Source organism: Cydia strobilella, chromosome 1 (assembly GCF_947568885.1).
Source record: "Cydia strobilella chromosome 1, ilCydStro3.1, whole genome shotgun sequence".
Classification (NCBI taxonomy): domain Eukaryota; kingdom Metazoa; phylum Arthropoda; class Insecta; order Lepidoptera; family Tortricidae; genus Cydia; species Cydia strobilella.
This window is the reverse complement of record NC_086041.1, coordinates 5,261,971-5,289,072: the sequence shown is the minus strand read 5'-3', so window position 1 is coordinate 5,289,072 and position 27,102 is coordinate 5,261,971. Positions and strand designations below refer to the sequence as shown.

Genomic DNA, 27,102 nt, shown 5'->3' with positions numbered 1-27,102 from the left:
TTAACTCGAACTATAATTCACCAAAGGGTTTATCTTGAAGAAAAGTTGCGGTTTTAATGCAGTATAGATCTAAAGGTTTTAAAGGATCATTTTCTGAATGTGTTTTTTTTTTGTGTCCGAGGTGAAAATCGGAAGGTAGCATCAGATAATACGTACCACAGTGTGTTAGTATGGCGCTCGCCTTATTAACATGCGTCATACAGATAAGGTTTTCACTTATAAATAACTAGTTTGCAAGTAATTTATTTGTTGTTAGTTTCAATATAAGCATGGAAGGAGTGTCTTGTATGGCAGTAATAAATCGTTTTGGAACATAGAATAAGCTGATCGTATGAAAAAAATTTTAAAGATGCCAAAAACCTTTTAGATACAACGCTAGTTTAATACTTCTTTGGTCGAAACAGACTGACACGTTTGGTCTATGGAAATATTAATTGAGGGAGTTTTCTTAACATCATTGAAGATATAATGATGAAATAATAATGTCTCAGTTTTCTCTCTAGGTATGATACATAGTTATGGACGCGGTATAAATGAAAATATGGAATCTATAGGTAAGTAGGTAGGTACCTATGAATAGGTAGACAATATAATCTATCTGTTCGTTAAAACAGTTATCTTTAATATTAAAACGCTATTGACAAGTATAACTTAGTAAAAAAATACTATATTATAAACACGTTAGGAGAGCTGCAAGTGGGATTTGAATTGCACTTTAAATTGTCCTCTGAATTGATTGATTGCTCTTTGATTGTAAAAATGGCCTAAAGTCCTCAGCCTCACGCAGCAGAGTTGGTATCACTTGGCTTGTCAGTTATCTGCGGTTTCTTGCGGAAGCTGGGGAAGCGGCGCATGCTGTCGCGCATGCTCGCGCGCAAACTCGACGCGCGCTCGGCGGCCCAGCGGCGATTCTTGGACGGCGCGAACGCGGCCCCCAGCATCAGGCAGACGATGAAGATCGTCAGTATTGGCAGCCACATGAATAGGGCGTTATCTGTAACATTACATTATAAATATATTCATGTACTTTTCATGCAGTTAGCTAAATTATAACGAACTTTGTGCGAGCCTTCCATAAGTTGCGCTAATTTAAAGCAAACGTGCGCTCGCGAAGAATTCGCTGGATCTGAACGCACCGGACGCACGTAATGAAATAGTGGGCTAATAGTATTTTATACAATCGTGATATAATACAAAGCTTTTCAGTCGAGTACCGTGTTTAGGCAACGAAGCTTGCGAAGCCTAAGTAGGTACGAGATTGAAAAGCTTGATTATATCACTATTGTATACAATACTTTTACTACGAGTCATCTAAAATAAAACTTTTTCTATTATAAAACCAAAATAATTAATGAAAATTGGTAAATATCTCAGTAGATTGGTAAATAATCGCGCGTTTATGTCTTTTCTATGGGAGCGCGGCGTCACGAACCGAAATGAATATTATAGTTGAGTTGGGAGCCCATATATGAAAAGTTCGCAATTATAGTTTGTAATCTTAATTCAACCATTACAGTCGACGAGTAAAAAAATTCTTATTTAAAACATCAATATAGAAAACAAAAAGTAAACTGTTCTCGCTCTTTAAGGAGCCAATTAATGTTGCAATTTGATTATAGTAGTTAGCTATGGAAAAATTTGAAGCAACAGTGTTTACTTCATTGAACAAACAATAACAGAGAAACAGTTGTTTATGGTATACAAAGCTGCGTTTGGGCAAACAAAAGTAATGTGGAATTGGATCACCCTTTGGACAAACGTCAGGATTGAAAGTAATGCTTACATCAGTATTTAGGAGTCAGTTCAAGTTGGCCTGTTTTGACGTAAAATCTCGCCACCAACCCTTCAGCTTAGCGACTATGAGTCCAAGGCTGTACGTTCTCGGAAATAATCGTTATGTACTTTGATCCTGCACAAATCTGCTTCAGCAGACCTTCAGGTCTGTTTTATTTTTTATTAATGCTTACAGAATCTCGCAGGAGTCGGTTCAGGTTCAGGCCAGTTGAGTACCGCCACGCGAGAGATCTCTCCGTCTCTACCCTCTAGCTTGGCAACCACGGTCCACGGCTGCAGGTTTTCAGGAGTTAACTCCATGCGTATCCTGCAGATGCCTCTTGAAGAACTGCTCTCATCCAGGTAATAGGGGGATAGTACATTGTCGATTGATGAGAAACCTGTGGAGATTTGTTAAGTAATTTATAAAATTTGTCATTCACAAACAAAAGAAAGGGAGGAAGACTTTCTTGACCGTGCCGTGAAATTTTAAAGTAAGTAAGTTTGTACAAATGAAATGTCTATTTAAATGCCTGCTTCAAAGCTGGCGCGCGTACTGGCGTTTTGCGAGAGACGTGATTACTGGGCGTGTTTGTTCGTTGCGAGTTCGCCATGACGCCGTAATACAATAAGGCCTTTATAACGATATCGCGGCAAATTCGCTGCGCAACCGCATTGAACTCACTCCGATCACATTCAGTTATCACTGGCACAACGTTGGTGTAACAGCACGCTTAGTCTGTTAGCACTCGTAGCAGGGAGCTAAAGCTTTCTTAATACGAATTTGCCGTTGAAAATTTGTTTAACGAAACTTATAACATAACTCACCAAATCCATCAAGGCGGACGAAGCGGCAATATTCTAGTTCCCGGTTCCAGGCGACTTGGCCTTCGATCACCACCCGGTCATACTCGATCTTGCTCGATACTCTCATCTCTTCTGCAAATTCGTTAAAACAAGTGTAAATTAATAGATACAGTGCGAAACGGATGACATGATTGTTCAGCAATTATCGAAGTCAGCCAGCTCATTTTCTCCAGCCAGTGGATGGAGAAAATGAGGCAAAAAAACATCAGTTACATATAGCGGCGCTCGCGTGGCCACACAGGGGACCACGAGCCAAAAGAATCAACGTGACCAAATGTCAGTGTTCACAATATCTGAGATGGTCATGAGTAGGGCACAACCGGTTGTTGTAGAAAACCTAGTCGTTTGTCTAGCAGCGTGCTTCGGCGGAATGATTGTAAAACGTATTCCTACCTTTAACCTCGACGTAGATGGTTTGGTTCTGCTCCTGTCCGTTGATGCTTGCGTGACATGACCATTCGCCGGCATCGCTGTGCAGCAAACTCTGGAAGCGCACACCGCACTCGCCGGCGTCTAAGCCAGCGCCTACATACTCCATGGTTGGTGATGACATGCCTGGAATCATGAGGTTTATCTTATTACAAGGGACAAGCAGTGCGCTGAGTACCAGGATTTAATTATGAATAGTACACGTTTAAAATATTGTAGATCTCTTCATATGATATATTTTTGTTTCTTAAAGAAATATTAAATCTAAATAAATGTGAACAAACAAGAAAGGAGTACAATGGCAATTTGAAAATCATTTGTAACTAATTCCTCAAGAAATGGCATGTGAAAATTACCAGGTCCGACATTGAAGACGGTTCCATTGGGGGCCCTGAAGTAGCAATAGCGGAGCGGCGCCCGCGCCGAGCACGCCACACTAGCGGGCTCTTGCTCCTCAACTGACAGTGAGTTAGCCTGCGCCACCAGCACGGGCTCTGAAACCACCGACAACTTTAAACTTATCTATCCGCAACTTTTGGTCACGTGTTCACGGTGACACAGAAAAACAAGGATAGCAGCAGAATTTAATGACAATTCTTACACCGAAAATAACTATAATTTCCTTCGTAGTAACATAAAACAATTATCTTATTTACTCTGCGAAGCATGCCACAATGTATGTTATACACTTATGACGCTGCAAATTAAGGTCCTACTAGATATTTTTGGTCTAAATAATATAAACCTATTCATTCAACACACCTGCCACAACCGACTCAGCGACAACAGGATCTTGCATGGCCCAAGGGCAGAGCACGGTGAGGAAGCCGTAATAGTTCTCCTCCGCAGACTCCAGGTCACACCGCCACAGGCCCAGGTCTGAAGTCACCGGTTCGGTTATCTGGAGACTGCAGCTGTAGTAGTGGTCGGACTCGGTGCTGAAAATTTTAAATAACAGTCCTGAGTCCAGTCTTGTTTCCAACTCTTATTTAATTTTTCTCCTTTTAGCATATCCACCTAATCTTTTCTTATATAGGCCTTTTATGTGAAAATTTACTATGATGGACGATGTTATCTAGTTGGAGCCGTAAACAGCCCTTCATAAAGATCATAAGTTGACCGAGCGAAGCGAAGGTCTCCGTTTCAACTTAAACAAAAATGCTTTCGTATGTCCGGATGTTCTCGACTACAGTAGGCCGACGACATGATTGACGCGACAGTATGTCGCCGCGAGATAGACTACCCGTCTTTTACTAAACCAATTCTCGTAAAATTTTGTGAGAAGGTTCGAAAAATATATGCAATCTGTTTTTGGGAATCTCTCTAAAAGGCGGAGCGGGGTTCGCGGGGTCTATACAGAGCTACTAGTTTAGTTAGACTAGTTTAGAATTTATAAAGTAGGCATATCCTATGGTTTATTTCACGGGCTCGTTTTCTAGAAATAGTACCTGGTCTGGTTGACGTGGAAGACGTAACGGCCCTCACTAACACCTGGATTAGCCACTAGAACTTCTTGTAATGCAGGACTCCGGAACAGGCAGCCGGTTATCTGCTGCAAGCTTGTTACTGAACAAGTCAGCTCCACTGTTGGTTTGTTGGTCGAAACGTAAGACGAGACTTCCGGCTTTGCATCTGAAATATAAGAAATGTAAACAAATTAGCTTTTGATATGACCTAAGAAAATAAACTGGTTATATCTAGTTCGATGACATGGTACCCAATGTTATTTGTCAAGAGGCGCCCTTTATACGGATCGGACCTAAAAGTATTGTATGTATGTGTATTATTTAAGGTAAACGTCCTTGTATTTGACAGTCTAATTCCTACAGTTAATAGCCCGTTTGTCACCTCTGTTGCTTGAAATAAAATTGAAGATGACAACTCTTTATTGGGATAGTTGAGCACTGGGACTGTAATATCTCAAAAAATTGAAGAAAAATATTATTCAGATTAAAAAATGCAACACAACAAAACCATCAAAATGAGAACAACTAACCTGCTGCCGTCACGGTTACAAGCAACGAGTGTCTTTCCGTCACAATCCGTCCAGGCAACCCAACCACCATGGTCCAAGCACCTTCATGCTGGTCCTTCAACACGCGGTTCAAGGCTAGCTGGCATCTTCCGAAACCGTCGAACACCACGTCACCATCGGGGCTTAGCACTTTGCAGTACACCGCTTCTGGAGGTCCGATTGTTTTGTTCACGGAGGCGTGTTCCACCAAGGTCAGATGTGACGTGTCCGGGTTTTCTCTACCTGAAAAAAAAATTATCACATTTAGGTTCTTCTTAGCTTGGCTCAAACATACAAGTTGGTGGGCCGCCGCAAATTTAGCTCTTCTTTCATCTGCTCAACTATAAGCGGCTGGAAAGTTTTATTTATACAATCAATCAGGAATATCAGGATTAAGAATAAATTGACACCTTGAATTTTACCGCAATTTATCCTTCTTAATATTAACAACAAAGCCTAGTAAACAATCATGACTGAAAAGAAATAAAAAATAATCACTTTAAACAAAATTTGTATACAACGTGATCCGTTTTCATTGCTGTTCAAATGTATATTTATTTCCTGTTTTGTCTTTGCACCACGTATTCAAGATATTTACCATTAACATACACCATCACAGGGGCTTTATAGATAATCGTTTTGCCATAAACGATATTCCAGGTACCAGTATGGTTTGCATCAACCGAGGGCACCACGAACCCACAAGTCTCTTTATGGTCGTCATCGAGACTGAACAGTGCAGGCTCTTCATCATTAGGGTCCTTTAACCTGCAAGTTTCGTAAAGCTCAGTGGGGTTGGCCAAACGGACGTGGATGGAATTGCCTTCTGTGATGGTTATTTCATTGATTACGGCATCCACAGGCTCTGAAATTAATAATATTTCAACTGTTATATTTTAGTTAAGGCTATACCAGATATGATGTCTCTTGTAGAACAACTATAACTTTAAAAATAATTAATATAATAGGTACGGAAATCCAGTTTGATTACAACAAAAATATTACTTTGCTAATCCGCGAAACAATAACGTGCATAGTTTTATTTCATGAATAACGTGCTGTTCAATCAGTGCTAACCCATTATACCAACTTACAATCCATCAGACAGTCAACATCTTCAGCATGTCCTGAGGATGCCTCGTAGAGAGGCGAAAAATTAATTGCATGTAAAAATACGCAAATAAGTATAACGGGTTAGCACATTTTTGACTTGCACGTTAATATTTCGCGGATTAACAAAGTAATATTTTTGTTTTAATAACTTTAAGGCTATATGTGAGTAACAAGAATAACTAATGGCAGATAATTACCTAATCGTAATTTGAATCGGTCAATAATGACACATTATCAAGGGCGAGAATAGTTAGCAAATGAAAATGACCGTCATTTGTCCTTTTAAATTTTGGAAACAGGTCAACATACGCCCTTTGTTTGACATAATTATTGAAAGTCATAATGTATTGTATTGTATTGTATTGTAGTTCGGGCGATTTTCCGCAACTCGACGACTGGCGCCTATTTTGCGTGACATGGGGGTGGGCTAGTCCTGCCAGCCCAGCTCCTCGAGGAAACCTATCAAACCTTTGATGTTGAGTAGGACCTCGGGGAGGTCTCTCGGGGATCCGAGATGTTTTGCCCTGTATGGGGCCACTCCGCTGCACTCCAGCACCACGTGAGAGGCTGTTTCTTCTGTCTCCATGCATCCTCTGCATAGGGGACTGTCTGTGACACCTGTTATAAAAAGATGTTTGTTAAATAGTCCATGACCTGTTATGACACTGGTCACCATGCTCAGTCGGGTCTTTCCTAATTGAAGGAGCACCCTTGTGAGCTTTCCGCTGATGCCAGGCATGGCTTGTTTGGCCTGTCTGCATCCAGTCTGGTTTAGCCAATGTTCTGTGTGTAGTTTCCCTGTACGTGCCAGCAGCATTGAGCGTACCTTGCTAAACGGTATCGGGAGGATCGGTTCTGGGCCAATCGCTCCCGCACTCGATCCTTGCCTGGCAAGCTCGTCCGCAGCATCGTTACCCCGGGATCCGCTGTGTCCTTTGATCCATTGTAGGGTGATCTTATTGTTATGACATACCTCCATTAGTCGTTCGTGGCATTCGTGTATAAGTTTGGATGTGACTATATGGCTTTTTAGAGCCATCAAGACTGCTCTACTGTCGGAGAGTATGCGGATGGAGGATCCTACTACCTTCCTTGCAGTGATGGCAGCCGCCGCGTTTATGATGCCCATGCACTCAGCCTGGAATACCGAGTTATGGGCTCCTAGCGGAGTGGTAATTGACATGTTCAGGTCTTCTGAGAAGGTTCCAGAGCCCGATCCGCTGTCTGTTTTGGACCCATCAGTGAAGATTCTGAGCTCCCGAGGATTGAGTCCTTCGTAATTGTCGTCCTCGTATAACTGTATTTTGTACCTTTTGTCGAAGATAGCTTGTTTATGAATCCGATCCGTGCCCGAATTGAGCACTGGAAATTCGTCATATACCTTAGCCAGGCAAGTTGTGTGAAGAGCTCCTATGATGTTGGACCATATATTAAGGGCTCTCAGCCTTACCGCTGAGAGACTGGCCTCTTGTTGTATGTGTAGGTGCAGCGGTGGAAGGCTTAACATGACCTCCATGGCTGCAGTCGGTGTGGACCTCGTACAGCCAGTGGTGGCCGCGCATGCGAGCCTTTGGAGTCTTTGTAGCTTGTCTCGTACGTTGCCTAGGTTTGTTCTTGGCCACCAAACCAGAGCACCGTAACAGAGTAAGGGGCGGATTATTGTCTTATAGAGCCAGAGAGTAATTTTTGGGTTGAGTCCCCACCTCATCCAGTCATAATGTAATAATTGTCATATTATCATTAGTCATAATTCTGAAACCGTTAACTTTTAAGGATTTCCTCGGGTTATCCTATAGATAGGTTAGGTTAGGTTTGTTTTATGGCAATCCTGAAAAGTTTCTGAGAAAAACCAAATTATGACTAATGATAATATGACAATCATTAAATTACATTATGACTTTCAATAATTATGTCAAACAATAGAGACCTATTTTAATAATTTCTGTAAAATTGATTAAAACCCTAAATTTATATGCTAATTATAATCTAACTCGGCGACAATCAATATTAAGATTTACGTATCTTATCGCCGGTACGTGAGCTGATACACGTTAAATTAATGTAATTTTAATCAGATACCTTACCTTCGACGTAAATAATGAATGGGAGACGCTTTTCAATAGCCACGGAGCTTCTAATTTCCCGGGAAATGAGAGTCCAAGTTCCGATCAGATCCTCAGACACTTCAATTGTAACGCCACAATTGATGCTAGATGACGAGGTCACCACTTCAACTCCCGGGATATGAAAGCCTTCCATGATAGTATACTGGAGTCCTTCCGGAGTTCTAATGTGGCAACTTTGTAAGGTGGTCAAGAACTCTGAAGCTATTGTAACTCGGTGGCTTGCACCAATGCTCGTATCAATAAATTGTTCGTTCAGATTTTCTACTGTTCTATCCTCTTCTATGGGGTTGCTTGGATCTGTAAAAACAGAATGGAATATTATCTGATTAATTGTGCTAGTTGTGACACCAAATTTTATTATATAGTACAATTTATATTATTATGTAGATGTAGGTACCTATGCGAATTACATACCTAGTATAGGAATCAGATTTACATAGTCATAGCTATTTCGTATATTTCTCGTGTCTTCTGTTTTGTTCTAGTACATTATTGTGATTGAATTGATCGTGTTTACCTTATGTAGATTAGATACATAATGAACATTCTAGGTATTTTTTGGTTTACTCTAGGTACGTAATAGCATGGAATAGACTGGGTTATGTTTAAAGCCATTCATATTATTCAATATACATATTAATATTATTATTATTCAACATACATATATACGTACCTACATACGTGTTTCTGTATGCAACTGTACATTTTAGCACATTAATTAATGTACAAAATGATTTATTAGTACCTAATCCCGACTACAATGTTTCATATCTTTATTCCCTAGTAAATCGATTGAATTGTGCAATTAAAGCGTGATTAATTAAAGTTGTCATACATCAGACAGAATATTTACAGGCGATAACACTGATAGCAACAAGGTTACAATTGATTAATTTTAATTTAGGTAAGCTTTAAATTTTTAATTAGCACGTCACTTACTACCAATTAATGTATTGACATTGCCATTTTTTTGAGTGAAGAAATCCCGACCAATGTTATCAATGCAAAAGTAACTGTCTGACACCTTTTCACGCTTAAACTGCTGAACCGATGTAAATGAATTTTAGCATGGAGAAGGTTTGAAGTCCGAGGAAGGACATATGTTAGTTTATATCAATAATCTATATTTCAAGCAGGAAGAAGTTAGCTATAAACAAATTCATACTATATAACTATGTAAATATTTGTATCTTACTCACCTTCTTGTATGATAGTAAACGAAAGTCTGTACTCTGTATGCACACCGCGATTACTGAACTTTCCGATAAGTTGCCAGTCTCCGATCATATTGGCAGTTATGGGTCCAATGGATAGCCTGCAAGCTACCGAGTTGAGAGAAACGAAGTATGCCCCGGTCGGTATAGATCCTGAAGACAAGTACGACTCTCCGGATGGCATGGTGAACTGGCAGACGTCGACGTCACCAGTGCCTGCCACCTCCAAGAAGATAGTGCTGCCCAAGTTGACTACATGCTGAGTGGGGTTTAATGTTGTTACGTTGTATGCTTGATCGTATGGATTATTTTCATCTGTAATAATATTTAAAGCACTGTTGTTGTATATATCATTAATGCGTGGCTGACAGGTGAAAATTACGTTACCTACCCTACCTACTGTGGTTTACTCTATATTTAGATAAATGCACGGTAGTAGGGTAGATATGAGAGTTCTGGACCACATGCATCATGATGACGTCATCATTCATTTTGGAAATGCAAATGCCTAGGCAACGTGCTAATCGTTTACGCTCCGTGACGTAGCGTAGTCATCTCTCTCTATCACACTTCCACATTAGTGCGACAGAGACAGTTGCGTTTCGTTCGCTACGGTTCGCGTAAGAGCGTGGTCATATTGCCCGATCCGGTATAGGGTATTTGACTACTTAGTCAAATCAGTTTCTTTTTTCGAACTGTCAAAACGATTTTGCTACTATGGAATTTATATGAAACACTAGCATGCGACGTCACAATCAAATTATCTACTCTTTATAGTTTTATACGGGTTTTAAAAGAGAAATTGTGTCTAAAAATAACTGTTGTCTACGTTTCTCTATTAATCTTCTGGTGCTTTATTTCATACATGGTGTACAATAATTTGTTTTAAATTCAGTCAAATACCCTATTGAATGTCGAATCACCTTTGGAGAAAACAGCTACTAGAAAATGCCCCATGGCATCCTTTTAATTTTACATTAACGCTTTCCTTTTACAACAATCAATAATTAAATGTATAAAAAATATAAAAAAGGACTTTGTTTACTTTTTGCTTCTATGTAGTCGTATCGTATACGATACGACATCCGATATTCGATCAGACAATGTGAACACGCTTTTCAGTCTTAAAAATGGACATACCGTATAACTCCATATTAATGGGCTGACGAACTTCATTGTATCCCCACAATGCGGATTCAAAGGTCCCGTAGACGGTCCAATTTGCCAAATGCGCTTCCGCTATCGGCCCAATAGCGATACCGCAGGCAGAAACCGTGTCCTGATCCAACGTGACGTCGGGATACTGCCTGTCCCGGGTAACGAACAAGTCCTCGTCATTAGGAGTCACTAAATGGCAGGAGACTACCGAGCCGGACCCGCGCACAGCAGGAATCAGGGTACCGCCAAAGTTGACTACGTGATTAAATCTAGCATTGATTGTCGTATCCCATATGGAGGCAGGGTTTGCAGTACCTATAATATAAACGTTACTGTAATAACATAAGAAAACTTGAGGACTTTAATAGGAAAAAAGAAAGACACTGACTTCTCCAAATGATTTCAGCATTCTGGCAACGTCTGTGCTCTACGTTGTTTTCCTCGTAGGATCCACATAGAGTCCATTTTCCGAGCAGCGAAGAATCCATAGGCCCAACCACTACCCTGCACGAGACGTAGTGGGTATTGCTGTGTGCTATAACTCCAGCAATTTCGTCTCCAATATCTACGGTCGTACCGTCTGGTTTTGTCAATGTACATTTTTCAGAATTTGTGATCCTTGGCAAGTTTATGTCAACATCTAACCCAGTTCTCGTTCTAAATTGTAGGTCGCTCAGCCATTGTGTTTCAACAACCTTTTCTTTTTCAGAACTTGAAGCCTCTGCAAATTACATGGATTTATTATATAGGACATGCATCAATATTTTTTTTACTAATCATCGAAATTGCCCAGTATCACAATGAAATGCCCTGAGGTTATGTTGCTAAATCGCGAGAAGAATAATTTCACACTAAGAATTACGAATCAATATAGAAACTAGTTTCTTAATAAAATAAATGCTAACTGCCGTTACACTAAGGAATTTTAATGAGCCAAGTTCCCAACAGGAGTATGCCTACCTGAAGATTCTTGTGACGTTGCTTCCGAATTTTCCGGTGAAGCATCATTATGATCTTCAGAAGTCTCTTCTAAAGTGGCAGTCTCTTCTGCTGATTGTATAGAATATTCTTCAGAAATAACTGTTTCTTCCGAGTTAACAGCATCACTTCCTCTTATTGTTACGTGAACTTGATCCTTTAATTCTTTCACCTCGCCATCTTCAGACGGTATACCAGCATGCAGAGACCACAAACCTTCGTCGTTTTCATCCAAATCATTGATTCTTACTCTACACGTAGAAAGACTATTAGTAAGGTACTGATATTTATCAGAAAGTGGATCACTTGCCAGTAAATCGATGTTGGTATTCGATGGAGTTACAAGGTAGCATGTTGACGCCGTATTTGGAGTTGTAATCACAGTTATTTCTACAAAATCTCCTTTCTCGAAAAGTTGGGGTTCTATATCAGATCCATTTATGCCTAGGGATGAAAAACAAATATTTATAATACTTTTTTAAGCACTTTTTGAAAGAAAGTACCTAACTACTTATGTACATGTAATTTAGTGCAATCACTAGTTTTGGTCTAAATATATATTACCTACTTTTAATACTTATAAAATTACAGTGATCAGGTGAAGTAAACTGTAAAGTCAAATAAAAGTCTGTTAATCAAATAAAAATCTAAGAGTTTTGAATGATTCACGGTTAGTTTCACTAGACTTATATTGACCGTGATAAATAATACAAAAGGTAATCACGGTCTATATCCCGGTCAATATAAGTCAAATATAAATCTGTCGATGATCAATGTATCTGTTTGTGAATGATGATATTACCGTAATTGTTTTTTTCTTCAAATGATACTACTGTATAAAAACATCTTACAATAATTCCTTGAAAATCGTACAAATCTAAAAGGACAAAATACGGGTGGGCTGTGCTGTATATGCGATTATTTCTTTATTTCTTTTGTTTGTATTTAATACCTGTCAGCAGCAATGCCAGCCACAGAGTCCCCGACGTACGCATGTCGCTCCTCACTCACCACTGGTCACTGATCAATTAAATTTACTAATCATTAACCTTGTACACCGATAAAAAATACATTGTTATCCTACATCCTTCCAAGATCTGTTCTATTTTGTAATCTTATCTTGTCTTCAGTTAAATGTCCGATAGCAGGTCCCAGAGCCAGTCGGTACTGGCCAGGGTATTGCGGATCTTGTATGTTTATCTTATTAGGTATCGAACAATGGTTTATCGCGTTGAAGTGTTTGTCTAAATTTCTACTCACACCAATAGGTATATCACCAGGAACAAAAAAAAACTGCTTTAAAATTCTTGATCAAATCACAAGTTTGGCTTTTGCCTCTGAAACCTCACCTTGTAAATAGTAGAAACGTTAACGATTACTAAAAAATGTTCTTTTCTCGCTAATGTATAGAACAAATGCATAATTTACACGGTTTCACGTAACTGCATGAAGAAAAAAAATATGACCTTTCAGTTTCCATGTTTTTTTTTTTTAAATTAAAACGTTATTAAACGTTACAAGTTACAAGCGCTATGTTCAAAACTTACAACTTACTTTCGAATTCACTACAAAAAAATAATGTCCCTTGTGTAACTGTGTGTAATAATTTCTACTAAGATACTAGTGTATAATAATAAGGTATCTCGGTAAATACTCACCGTCGAAAGTAAATAGTTCGGCCATTTTGCGTACATATTTGTAGAGCTGCCGTAGACAATGCACGAGGAGAATAATAAGTGCACTACACTATTTTGTACATATTGTACGCCAATCAACTTGTTTACCACAACTGACACTGAACTGACTGACTCGGCGATTCAAGATCCTATGACACCGACAATCACTAGCTTATATACCCATACCTACATACAAACTTACTTTGTGACTGTGCAGACATTATAAGAATCTCGTAAATCGTTTATCTTTATATTTTAACGCGCATGTCGTTATTGTTAGTTGTTACAAATATTTGACTCAATTTAATCAAGAATTTACATATTAAATGTATCAAAACGGGTCACTAACATATTTCGTTCCATAACATATTTCGTTACGAGTAGCTTCAACGGGAGCACGCGTTGGCGGACCGACGTGGGACCGACGCAGACTGCGGGCTACAGCTCTCCGCGACCGATTTGCAGGAGAGGCGAAATACTATGTGTGCAATCCACACAACTCTGATAAGTACGTCATGCGCTAAAACATTGTCCAAACTCCAGTGACTACCGATGTAGTAGGTACCCAATTTACATTTAATTTTCAAGAATTTACAATTCATAGTCATTCATAGTAGGTACCAATAGGATTGGTACCTGCCGACTCGTGATGGCCAGATCACCAGGCTCAAAGCACTGCGGTACTTACACCATATCATCCTGCCAAGCCTATCAAGCTTCCCTCTATCACGTTACTTACAAGTTACAAGTTGCTTAATGAAGTTTTTAGTTGTATTGAGTAATAATTTTCTTGGAAAGTATTTATTAAGCTTTATTTTCTACAAGTTTTCCAAATTTTGAAAGTTAGAGAACAATATTTTTGACTTTTGGAGCGATTATTTCCAAAATTCCTGAATCAAAACGTATTTAGCAACCTCGATGTTATATTATTTTTGAAGCCCTATGGATTGATGTGCCATATGTTGATTTTTCAAAATATTTTTATTTAAGTAGCTATTTTAACTTCTATAAACTAAGTAGCGGCATACTCCATATGACTTTGACCTATGTTCTTTCACTGACATGTGTTAAAATTGTTAAATATCAAACGGTGTCGCGATCTACACGAGTATAGGCCAAAGGTATGGCACCATTGCATCTATTCGAGCATATTTTTTCTTGATTTTCCGAGGTACTTTTTTAGGGTTCCGTACCCAAAGGGTAAAAACGGGACCCTATACCTAGAGTCTTAGTAACTCTACTGTCCGTTTGTCCGTCTGTCCGTCTATCCGTCTGTCTGTCTGTCTGTCACCAGGCTGTATCTCTGAAACCGTGTCTAAAACAGTTGAAATTTTCACAGGTGATGTATTTCTGTTGCCGCTATCAAATACTAAAAAGTACGGAACCCTCGGTGGGCGAGTCCGACTCGCACTTGTCCGGTTTTTTTCTTAGACTACTTATCTTATACGGAGTTACATATCCGTGGTATAGCGCCTGATAGAATCAACTATAAAATTCTTCAATGGCAGAAACTACTCTACTTCTGAAACAAGGCACTATCATATGCATATCATTCGTTAATGTTTTTGATGTTACGATAAACGTAATTTAAAGCTATCAGGCGTGGCGTATACTGTTTTTAATAACAGGTTATAAACAACTTTGGGAACAAATAAAATTATTTTATTAAATATTTTTTTGAATTGTTTTTTTTTTTTCTATTTTTTCCGGCCTTTACCACTGGAGAGCTTCGTCACTTTTTCTTTAATATATGACATCTGTTTCAGTTTATAACTGTTTATAACAGGTTATAAAAAAAATTATAGTTGGTCAAGCAAATCTTGTCAGTAGAAAAAGGCGCGAAATTCATTTGGCCGTGCCAGGATAAGCTAAATGATTCTGCCCCCCTTGAGTTTGGGCTTGTAATTGTTATAAATTGTGTGGCTCTACATTAGTCATTATTGTGCCAAATTTGAGCACCCTAAACGTTATAGTTTTAGTTTAAAAAAAACGAAATGTTATTTTTCTTTGATATTTTTTTTTCTAGTTAACCAATTTTAACGAGCTTGTCATGTATTGTACATTTAATCAAGATGATGAGAAAAAAAGTTAAAAAAATCCAATTCAACTTTTCAGATTTTTTTTCTTTTACTTTCACGTTAGAGACCGCTCTAATTTTTTCACTGATAAAACTCCCACTAACGTCCTATAATATGTATTTTTTACAATTTTTTTGCTGAGGGAGAACATGGAGATTTCCTAGAACCGCTATAATTTAAATCGGAATGATTACAACCTTTTTAGAGGAACGTACATGTTGCATATGCTGCCGCAAATATCAAAATGAATGTTAAATGCTCAAGTTTTTAGCATTTCTTTAAATATACCACGTCGGTGATAAGCAAGCGGTACGCGCCTGATGGGAAGCAGTTTCCGTAGCCTATGGACGCCTGCGTCGTCAGTAGCTGACGTAGCTGTAGCAGCAATGTCGCGTATACCACGTCGGTGGTAAGCAAGCGGTACGCGCCTGATGGTAAGCAGTCTCCGTAGCCTATGGACGCCTGCGTCGTCAGTTGCGGTAGCAGCAATGTCGCGCCCACCGCAGCAATGTTGCGCCTATGGCAGCAATGTCGCGGCGTAAAGGTGTCAGTTACGGCTGCGACACTGACGCAGGGGCTCTGACGCTGCGGCCGTTGCGACAGAGCCGCTTTGCTCGGAAGTCCAGCTTAATACTACACCAGTAATGCCGGTGAACTTGGTCTGAAAGTCTGAATCCGAATGGTAACTTTAACGTAACTATTTGCATGTTCCATAAATAATAGAAGAAATATACAAAATAAAAATAAATAGGTTTATTCAGGTGTACATTAATGCGCTCATAGAGTCTCAGTACTACCAGGGTTGTTTGCGCTATTGCCGGGGATCCGGGGATATGGTAAACAATATTAGTTACGCGGACGATATGGTGCTGCTGGGGCCCTCTGTTTGTGCAGTCAGAAAACTTCTGAGCATGTGTGAGGAGTATGCCGTGGCTCACGGAGTCAGGTACAATGTGGCTAAGAGTGAGATTCTAGTTTTCCAGCCGCGCGAGCATAAGGTGGATAGGGTACCGGAAATCTTGCTGTATGGAATACCTCTTAACAGAACCAAGAAATTCAAGTACCTTGGGCATTGGGTCACGGAGTGCCTCTCGGACGATCCAGACATTGAGAGAGAGCGCAGGGCGTTGGCTGTCAGGGGTAACATGGTGGCTCGCAGGTTTGCACGATGTTCAAGGGACGTTAAGATAACCCTATTTAAGGCATATTGCCAGTCCTTGTACACGTGCAGCCTGTGGGTCAACCATACTCAGAAGGCAATCAGCGCCTTGCGCGTTCTGTATAATAACATACCGAGGATGCTGTTGGGTCTTCCCAGGTACTGTAGCGCTTCTGGGATGTTTGCGGTTTCACAAATAGATGGCTTCCAAGCCATAATCCGGAAACGAACAGCTTCCATTATGCGCTGAGTGCGTGGGAGCTCCAACAGCATCCTGAGTCTGGTGGCAGACAGGCTAGTTTGTCCGATAGCTGGACACTGGCATAGTCTGCATGTTAATATTTAAACTTAATTTTAGCGTTGACATTTAAATTTATTTTTGACTGCGCATAATGAATTACTATTAATTTTTAATCTGAATTTTAGTATTATTTTTAATCAGAATTTAATCAATCTATTATTATTAGTACCAGTATCCATTATTATGATCAATGTATTAAATTTTAATGTCAAGATTTATTTATTATTAATTTTAACATAATTTTATTTTAATTCTTATTATAATTATAAGTGTTGTCTTATTGTGTTATGCTTATTATGTATATGGACCAATGTTGTCTGCAATAAATGATAAATAAAATTATTCATGGCTTAATTTTTCCACATAAATAAACCATGGCTTCGCCCCAGGGTGGCCAAGGCATAAGTAATAAGGGCCATCAGGTGCGCATGCTTATACCGCTTATACGCACATGAATGAGCATTGTGCGCCCGGGATCTAATCGCGCGAGAGGCTGACCGCTATTACGGGGCGGTCTTGTTTATTATTACTAGTATAGTATTAAACTCAATAGATTTCTTAACACAACAGAATAACGTCAGAGCCACATTACACTGCTCCCTGCCGAGGTTTTCCCGAGGGGCTACAGTACGGGGTTCTTCAAAAAAGGAGTGTACAGGTTTTTAAATCGGCAACGCGCGTGTAATATTTCTCTGGTGTTGCAGGCGTCCATAGGCTACGGTAACTGCTTACCATCAGGCGGGCCGTATGCTTGATTGCCACCGACGTGGTATAAAAAAAAAAAGACTGGCATACACCAGGCTCAAGAGCGGCTTGGAGTGCACTGGTAGAGTGTCCAGTCCACAGACGACACGTCCCTCTGTCATGAGGATACGACAAAGAGAAAGAAGATTTCTTGCAGCCTCTTCTCATAGGACATCCTGCTTCAGTAAAAACTTAAAACGTCTCTTTCGTAAAGTTGCTCATAATATAACTACACAACTTGGGTGGATCTTTTGTGTTATTGATAGCTATTTAATAATAGCAGTTTTTTCAAAACTAAGTAAATTTACAATTTTACTCGTATCTGAAAGCACTTAGCACTTTTAACCACAAAAGTTACAACCTCGTTTAACCGGTTACAAGGAACATACTAAGAAACATTGGCCCTCAAAATATTTGGACAACCATGAAAGGTTAACAAAAAGACGTTAGAATCATGTGTGATGTCATCGCAAGCAATCTCCGACTTGCCGTTCAACCGCAACGAACAACGTGTCCTTTCGCATTTTCTCCAAGGAACCGATGCACATGCACAATGCCGCATGTGGAGCGAAACTAAACATGTCTGAAAACCTCACCTTAATATCACCCTTAATATAAAGAAATTATGAGCTAAATTGGGGTAAATATCAAGTATAGTAAGACTTTATATCTTCGATGGCAGCTGGGCTTCAGTTATAGCAGCTTCCCAAACGAGAGCGAGCATTTACCCTAAACAAACCAGTATAAACCCTGACCTAAAGATCTCTAGCAACTATGCGTAGTCGGAGACCTTTCTTAATACTGGTTTTACTGACAAGAATGCTTGTTTAATGTCGGTAGGCGATTACAATAAACTCCCGGTTAAGGCGACCGGTGCGAACTTCACGCATGAAGTCAGTCACTGGGGGAACCGCGCGTAGAAAGCACGCGCTTACAACTCGCCAGTTAACTTTACAAACTTTTTAACTGTATAACAATTTACTGAATAAGTTCCTGTGACAAACAAAACAATAGTGCTGAAATTGTGTAATAAAATATTGGATTAATACGAATTTGAAGCGTGGATTTGCGTTTCTATATGTAAGTATGTATATCGATTTTCTTTGCTGTTTATTTCTTGGAGTTAAAGGCAACGTAGGGGATATGTAGTACGGCTATTTCTCTGATTGGGGCTATGGGAATACTTTGGTCGCGATTTCGTTAAGTTGTGCGAGTTTTTAGGGTTCCGTACCCAAAGGGTAAAAACGGGACCCTATAACTAAGACTCCACTGTCCGTTTGTCCGTCTGTCTGTATGTCTGCCTGTCCGTCTGTCTGTCACCAGGCTGTATCTCATGAACCGCTATAGCTAGACAGTTGAAATTTTCACAGATAATGTATTTCTGTTGCCGCTATTTCAACTCGTCTGACTGCCTCGTACGCGGGCAAGCCGGTGAGAGCATATATTAATTTCTCCTACATGAATATGTATTAATAGTCGTTCTGCTTTGTCGTTAGTTGGCAAGTTTATGTCCTCGTTTTGACCGCAAACACATACAGGAAACATTTGAAGTTGCACATTAGTGATAAGTAAGTGTCTGCGCGGTGTCTGTTCCGAGTATTCAATATGTGACTATTAGCAAAAGGTCAATATAGCTATTCAGTGTTCGATAAGGGCGCCTTAATATTTAATCCTCAATTACTTAGGTGTAGGTTTAACTTATCATTCGATGCTCAGCTTCATATTGTTTACTCTTATCTTACTTGACTAAGGCACCCGTTAACCCCGGGTTAGTGGACTTAGTGGGATGGTGCAAGTGGCGCTCACTGGTTATTCTTATCTGAAAGTTGGCACCAACCTACTATACAAGTGGTTTAGGCTTAGTAGGTATATGTAAGTTAGGATATAACTTTTCGTTTCATATGTAATATCTACATCCATTATAATTAAAAACAAAAATAAACAATAGGTACCTGACCCGATACAAAACTTGGAGATGGTCATATTAGCACACAAACCAAACTTTGTAATTTGTATCACTACAATTGAACATGATCACTTCCCTCTGTTATATAGGTTTATCTCATGAGATAAACTACGAGTACGTAGGTGTGTAGTGTGTACATACTTGTGTAGATACACACCAAAGAGGATATAATATTATACAGCGGTACTGTCATAGTAAATTTTGTAACCACAATAAATTCACTGCCATCTATCGACACACTTTAAAACTAAAAATGAATATTTATAAAAATACGATAAAATGTATTTAAATATGGATAAATGATTTTTTTTATTTGCATTAATTATTTTTATTATTTTGACCCATGTCTCAAATAACAAACGAAACCGTCAGCGCCCTCTATACGAGAGTAGGCCAAAGGTAGTAGCGCCCTCTGATCGAGAATCAAATTTTCGTGATTTTCGAGGCACGTTTTTTCCTTAGACTGTATCCATCTGTTACGGAGTTATATCTATCTTTGGTACACACAAACCCTTCAGTTAGATAACTATATCGACTCTTCAGAGCCAGGGCCTTCCAGTCATCTAATAAAAATGTTTGTTAAACCCACCACAATATTATTATGTACTTAACGATACGTTTTCCTGAAACTAACACCAACGCTGACCACAGCCTTGTAGTATTTGTCGACGCCTTAACCACATCTCTGGATCACGCCATCTAATACTCCGGTTGTAGAACTATTAGGTATAATAATATAATGTAACTTAACAAGTCAACTAAAAAACTTAAATACCTACTTAAACCTAACTTCTACGGCTCTGACAAATCTTACTAACGAAGCAGCCGAGATGTTAAATTAACATGGAATACAGAACGCATCAAAGAAACCTAAAAACTCACTTTCCTCTTCGATCGGGTATCTACAATCCCACCAAAAGCATTTTCATGTAAAATGTTGCCAAGACGACCATATGGCTCGCACTGTCAAAAAGTTATCAGATCTCATGTAAAGCCAAGCTTCTAACTCTACAGCCCTAACTCTACAAGCCATAACTTCACAAACTCTACACCATACCATAGTCAAAATTATGTGCTTGGCCGAAATTTACAGAAAGCGAGGAGCACTGAATTAATTTTAACTATCCAAGAAAAATTATAATCTGTTATTGCCACATCCTAATTAAGTTAAAAAGAACTCAGAGGAACTTGAAATTCCATTTGGTCTTTTAATAGAAAAAAAAATCAGAGATATCTCAAGTTTTATAAGTTAATAGTTGCTATTATTGAATTATTTGATCTGTATTGGAGGAACATAATAAGGATATCCTCTGTCCCAAACGTGGCTCGATTGTTAAGCTAGAATCACGGCCACTGGCAGTGACAACCTGACAACGAACGTACTAAACGCTCTAATTGATGTATGTACTCTATTTGCCTTTGGTAGCTTTTTGGTCATTATCGTTTAGGTTAGAATATTTTTTATCAATAAATGATCGTATCGTATCGTATATATCATCAATTCATCATCTTCATCTTCCTCGCGTTGTCCCGGCATTTTGCCACGGCTCATGGGAGCCTGAGATCAGCTTGACAACTAATCTTGACGTATATGCACTAGTTTTTACGAAAGCGATTGCCATCTGACCTTCCAATCCAGAGGGGGAACTAGGCCTTGTTGTTAGGATTATGAGTTTGTAAAGAAAGATATGCGCATGTCAAAAAATTGCCACACAAAAAGCAATCGTGACAACTTCATGTTTAAGTTGTATATTCAACTGGACATATGGAGCAGATCTGCTCCTAAGCATACGAAAGGTTAACTGAACTAAACTTAGATCTTCTTTCTCCAAACAAACATTAACCTTATAGCGTTTTCACATTGTCCGAACCGATATCGGATGTCTTAGGACCCTTCAGTAGATACTTAGATTCTTACAATCATGTTGCTTTATGCTATCATTTTGCCTAGATTTCTCTCAAATATGTATGGTAGGTGTTGAATTGTCTATGGTGTTGGTTTAAGTCTATGATAAAGAACAAAAAATGTCTTTGATCTGAACATGGCGAAGCGTCTGATTTATTTATCTCCGTGCCTAAAATTCAGAAAGAATTAGATAAAATCCTGCCACACTCACGCCGTCCCGATCATCTATCATTACAGTAGATACCATAATATCTTATTCAAGTGACATCCAATAGGTATGTCAATTTCATTTGATAGATAAAATGCAAAACAACACCCATGTTTATCTTATCGCTATTGTAGGTTTCTGCGCACGAATTGCAAATTACCTACACGTTGTTTTCCATAGAGCCTCTTAGTATGTATTTACATCTACGTGTTTTCTATGCTTATCACATAATCAGCATGTTTGTTTGCAACAACAACAAAGTTTTTAAACTGTTAGGGCGTTATTCATAACGTGCGACAAGCCTCAATGAGGGCTACCTTTTTTGTGCTCATCAGTTGGCGCCACTGTAGATGTAGGTCCATAAAAACAGATGTCAAAATTCTTCTATGCTTATTTTTATAAAATCAATACGTTCTAATCTAATATACACAAAGGTATTTTAACGTCAAATTTATGTGTCATTTTTTCAATTTGCTTAATTTTGCATATATTTTAGTTGGCACTTTTTTAAAACCAATAACATTTATTGAGCTATATCTATTGTTCAAATTGTACTGGTAACCATGGTAACTCAATGTTTAACCGGTTACCGGGTTAGTGACTGGTTCAAGTGGCCCTTAGTAGATAATTGTAATGAATGTACAATCCTACACCGAGCTTTGTTTCAACGATTTAAAATCTCAACATCTGACAAAAATTAATGCGTTAACATCTGTTTAAAAATCATCGCTGATGTATACCTAATGAAGCTAATGACATTAAATGCAAAAGCTTTGTTTCTTTTCCACTTGAATATTTTAACCCGGTGTCCGATTTAGTCGAACTCACTTATACCGGATTTTAAACTGACGAGGAAGGATTTAATATATGCAATACAGTACTCCTAACTGTAACGCAAATTAGCATCCAAACGACACGGAATACCCAAATGGACTAAGTGATTCTAACTCGCGATTTACCTGAATTAGCTTGAATACGTACGTCAAATGATTCTAAAATGTATTCCTACTTTACAAGCTGGGTTGTTGACTGACTGAGATGGCTACGATATTGCGGATCCCATAGTCACGAGGTCCCATTTTTTGCTGGAGTTCATTGTCCTCTACATAGTGATTCATGGTAACTTTTCAATGTGTGTACGTTTCCTTTGCCAAACGTCAGTAAGTCATGCTAACATTGTATAGTTATAGATATCTTAAATATATAATACTTTTTCAGTCTTAATACAATGGCATAAGGTACAAAGTGTACTTAGATCGTGATCGACGACTGTACTGATAGGTTTTTGTATAAGTAATTATATTATGACACACGTAAGCAGCAAGACTGGCCATTATTATGCACTTTTGTTTTCCATTTTCAAGGGCTGAAATCGAGCAACTGTTATAGGTTTGAGGGGTTTCGTACCCAAAGGGTAAAAACGGGACCCTAACTCCACTGTCCGTCTATCCGTCTGTCACCAGGCTGTATATCATGAACCGTGATAGCTAGACAGTTGAAATTTCCACAGGTAACAACAATATATACTAAAAACAGATTAAAATAAATATTTAAGTGGGGCTCCCATACAACAAATGTGATTTTTTTGCCGTTTTTTGCGTAATTGTACGGAACCCTTGGTGCACGAGCCCGACTCGCACTTGGCCGGTTTTTTTAGAATGTTTTAAAAGGACACGTGAGCACGGGACGACCACTTCTCCATACAAACATAATCTCCATTTCAATTGAATATTGACATTGTGGATAATATACCTATTTTTTTTACAATTTAATGAACATATTTATATTAACCATAGGTATTTAAAGCCCCTTTTTAACTTTTTAGATTTTTTGGTTCCAATTATAGGAGCAAAAATTTTACTAAAATCTTTGGTAGCCGAACATTGATAATAAGTAAAAAAACAAAAAAAAAACTAAGGTACATATTAGTTAGTATTGGTTATCTACATCAAATTTTCCATATATTTTCTGTAATATTAATATCAATATCCAGAGAGGAAAATGGGTTACGTTTGTATAGAGAAGTGGTATTGTGGTAAATATATAAATATCTTTTTGCTTTGCTCTGCACAGATTTCTTGGTAGCTCTCCATTGCGTAAACAAAGACCAAATACCCACTATTTGTCAATTAATAAAATGTTGGTTCAGTGTTCGTGTATGGCGCATGCGTGCTTGGAATTCGATACTGTTTGTTTCGAAACTATTACGCTGACAAGACATGCAGATAAATGCAAGGTGTTTTAAAAACAGTGTTCCATTGTTCACTCATTTCATTCTTCTGAGTAGAAATTCAGATTAAAAAAATTGTGAATCGCTAAAACAAATTTGTATACAAAATACCTATTAAAAACTCCTTTTGCCAGGGCCGAGGGTTGACAGGGTTACACCTTGTAAATTTAAGGTAGCATTTTTGCGAATTTAAAGGAAAGACCGTATGATGGCTGATATATTATGTCAAATTATCGCTTGAATTTTCAATTGTACGAACTTTGTGTAATCGCTAAAATACCGGCCTCGGTACCGAGTTATTGGCAAACAACTAGCTATACAATTAATTGACATTTGAGCATGTTTAAGTTTAACCTTACACGTGCTTATATTTACGAGAAATAAATAGTTCTAGCAAACCGATGATTTACAAAAATTATCTTCTAGCTTCCCAGAGACCTATAAAACTCTCGTTCCTTTTTATTTTGAATCTTTATTTTGACAAATCATAATTGCATTTGTCGTGGCTAGTTTTGATTTCTAGGTGGCAAGCTTATTCAATATTTTGCTTATATAAATATTTAAGCGAGTAAATATAAAAGTGTAAGTTAGCATTGCTAGCAACAACATAACAAAGTAATTATGTATAATAGGCATTTTGTCGCCGTGTCGTAAAAACCTTGACTGTTTAAATGTGTCAAAAAGTAACGGACAAGGTTTTAGATTCTGGCCGAGATCAGGTAAGTAATTCTAAATTAGAAATAGCAATCTAAGCTTTTTGACAAGGACAACTTACTCACTATCATTGTATAAATTAAATAAACACATTTTCATGCAAATCAAACGATTTAAACATTTACATTTACGATTGATAAAAAATCGGCCAAGTGCGAGTCGGACTCGCGCACCGAGGGTTCCGTACTTTTTAGTATTTGTTGTTATAGCGGCAACAGAAATACATCGTCTGTGAAAATATCAACTGTCTAGCTATCACGGTTCATAAGATACAGCCTGGTGACAGACAGACAGACGGACAGTGGAGTCTTAGTAATAGGGTCCCGTTTTTACCCTTTAGGTACGGAACCCTAAAAAGTGTTTGTGTGCCGGAAAACGCAGCAGGAAAAGACCCACAACAAGATGGTCCGACGATCTGGTTAAGGTCGCGGGGAACCGACAGATGAGAGCGGCGCAAGACCGGTCGTTGTGGATATCTCTGGGGGAGGCCCATGTCCGGCAGTGGACGTCTTTCGGCTGATATGATGAAAAAGTGTTTTCGATACTTTAATCAAAAGATTTGGTAGCACCGACCGTACTGGTTTCCATAATTCTTATTAACCGACGACGGGGCTTATTGAAACACCCGGAGTCGATAATGCGGTTGATTCCAAAAAATATTTTTAGCCATTTTCACCTACAGTAATTACAGTATACTTAAGTCCAGTGAGGTTCGAACATTAAAAATGTTGTAAACGGGCACACGTCACGCTCTCGGTCACTAGAGATGGTGCAGTCAGTGCTCCAGTCGAAGATCCACGAAAACGGATCGAAATATGTCGAGCGCTTACTCGACTTAGGGTAAACTCGCATTATTTGGTGACACGCGTAATTCGGTGATACAAGTTTTGAAGCATGACACCCAGAAAAGCTAGTGAATTAGGGCCTTTTAAATGGGACCTCACGGCTTCACGGCTTCGGCGGCTTTGCCGTGAGGCCCATTTAAAAGACCCTAATTCAATAGCTTACCTCGGTGTCATGCTTCAAAACTTGTATCACCGAATTACGCGTGTCACCAAATAATGCGAGTTTACCCTAATAGTTAATAATACGTGAGTTACCCGTTTACTATACTTATATTAAAGATTATCTCGTCGCGACTGTCGTGAGAAACGGAAAACTATAAAATAAATAGGATCAAAGAAAACAATGAAAGTGTTTAATATAGCGCAGCACCCACAATATAACAACTATTGATTCGCGCTCACACGAGCCTTCACACAGTAAGTTTATTAAAAGTTAGTCTTGTTGTTGTTATCGTTAGCAGAGGTTAGATAGGTTCGATTCCATGTTTGATAACATTGATATATTGGTTTGAGCTCTTATTGCTCACACCTCACTCATTCATTGCTTCGTTGACATTACTCTAAGTGCATCTCGTTCGCATTATATTGGTGCGATCTACAACTACAGATATGTACACTGATAGGCAGTAATATCAAGTCAACTTCAAATATTTAAGTCCAGTATAACTTCGCTCTTCGTTTTCGCATAGTATGTAGTTAGTTACTGTACTATAATCTTGAAGTAGTTAGAGTTAGACCAAGATAAGCCTGCAACGATTTTGATAGCACAAGCAGTGCGTTATTTTAAACGTCAAACTTCTAGCAAAGATAGATATAACTCCGTAATAGATGGATACAGTCTAAGGAAAAAACGTGCCACCAAAATCAAGAAAATTTTATTCTCGTTCAGAGGGCGCTACTAGCTTTGGCCTACTGTCGTATAGATGGCGTTGATGGTTTCCTTTGTTATTTAACAATTTTAACGCATATCAGTGAAAGAACATGGGTCAAAATCATAAAAATAATTAATGCAAATAAAAAAAATCATTTATCCATATTTAAATACATTTTATCGTATTTTTATAAATCTTCAATTTTAGTTTGAAAGTGTGACAACAGATGGCAGTGAATTTACTGGGGTTACAAAATTTACTGTGACAGTACCGCTCTAGTATAAGTTACTCTATGCTTCTAGGAAATTATGACGTTTAAATAACGCACGCACTTCCTTGGTCTAACTCTTAATACCTAACTGGGGGGCCTACTGCGAATCGAAATCGAATATCAAAATGTCGTAATCTAGCTCCCTATCGCTCTTGCTTATTTGAACGATAGAGAAGAATATAGACAAAATAAAGAAAGCCGTTCACCACTCTGGTTAAGCCGTGTTCGACTCCGTCTGACGCCCTCGAGGTATGAAACAGCCATACAGCCAAGTATAATACTCGTGTGTTTTATCTGTGGTTACAATAAACTAGGAGCTTGTGACGTGCATTATTATTAGCCATTGTCGCCTGCACATGACGTCAAATAACAGCATTAAATATTGTACTTTATAGCATAAAGGGTACCTACTACCTATATTACCGATCTGGTTATTAATTCTCGTATGAGTTATAACAGT

At 38.6% G+C, this 27,102-nt stretch overlaps 3 protein-coding genes across 4 annotated transcripts in view; 2 read left to right on the top strand and 1 right to left on the bottom strand.

Moving 5' to 3' along the window:
- Nucleotides 1-737: 737 nt before the first annotated feature.
- On the bottom strand, nt 738-12,803 carry LOC134748234 (uncharacterized). Its single transcript, XM_063682959.1, has 16 exons — nt 12,625-12,803; nt 11,655-12,116; nt 11,083-11,415; nt 10,677-11,009; nt 9,522-9,851; nt 8,281-8,619; nt 5,662-5,948; nt 5,379-5,434; nt 5,066-5,322; nt 4,518-4,701; nt 3,832-4,007; nt 3,426-3,563; nt 3,034-3,195; nt 2,602-2,712; nt 1,968-2,174; nt 738-994 (listed from the first exon to the last, which is right to left on the bottom strand). Exons 1-16 carry the CDS (start codon nt 12,665-12,667, stop codon nt 780-782), a joined length of 3,633 nt encoding a protein of 1,210 aa, XP_063539029.1. The 5' UTR covers nt 12,668-12,803; the 3' UTR covers nt 738-779.
- Nucleotides 12,804-16,259: 3,456 nt separating this feature from the next.
- LOC134748224 (uncharacterized) lies at nt 16,260-16,835 on the top strand. Its single transcript, XM_063682947.1, has one exon. It carries the CDS (start codon nt 16,260-16,262, stop codon nt 16,833-16,835), a length of 576 nt encoding a protein of 191 aa, XP_063539017.1.
- A 1,633-nt stretch (nt 16,836-18,468) lies between these two features.
- Nucleotides 18,469-27,102, top strand: part of LOC134753765 (CDC42 small effector protein homolog) — a 45,523-nt gene continuing 36,889 nt past the window's right edge. Inside the window, exon 1 of one of the 2 annotated variants that reach the window (XM_063689732.1) lies at nt 18,469-18,710. The gene's annotated coding sequence lies outside the window, so the exon portion shown is untranslated. Of the gene's footprint in view, nt 18,715-27,102 lie in introns of both variants that reach the window. The other variant, XM_063689801.1, reaches the window with a different exon arrangement.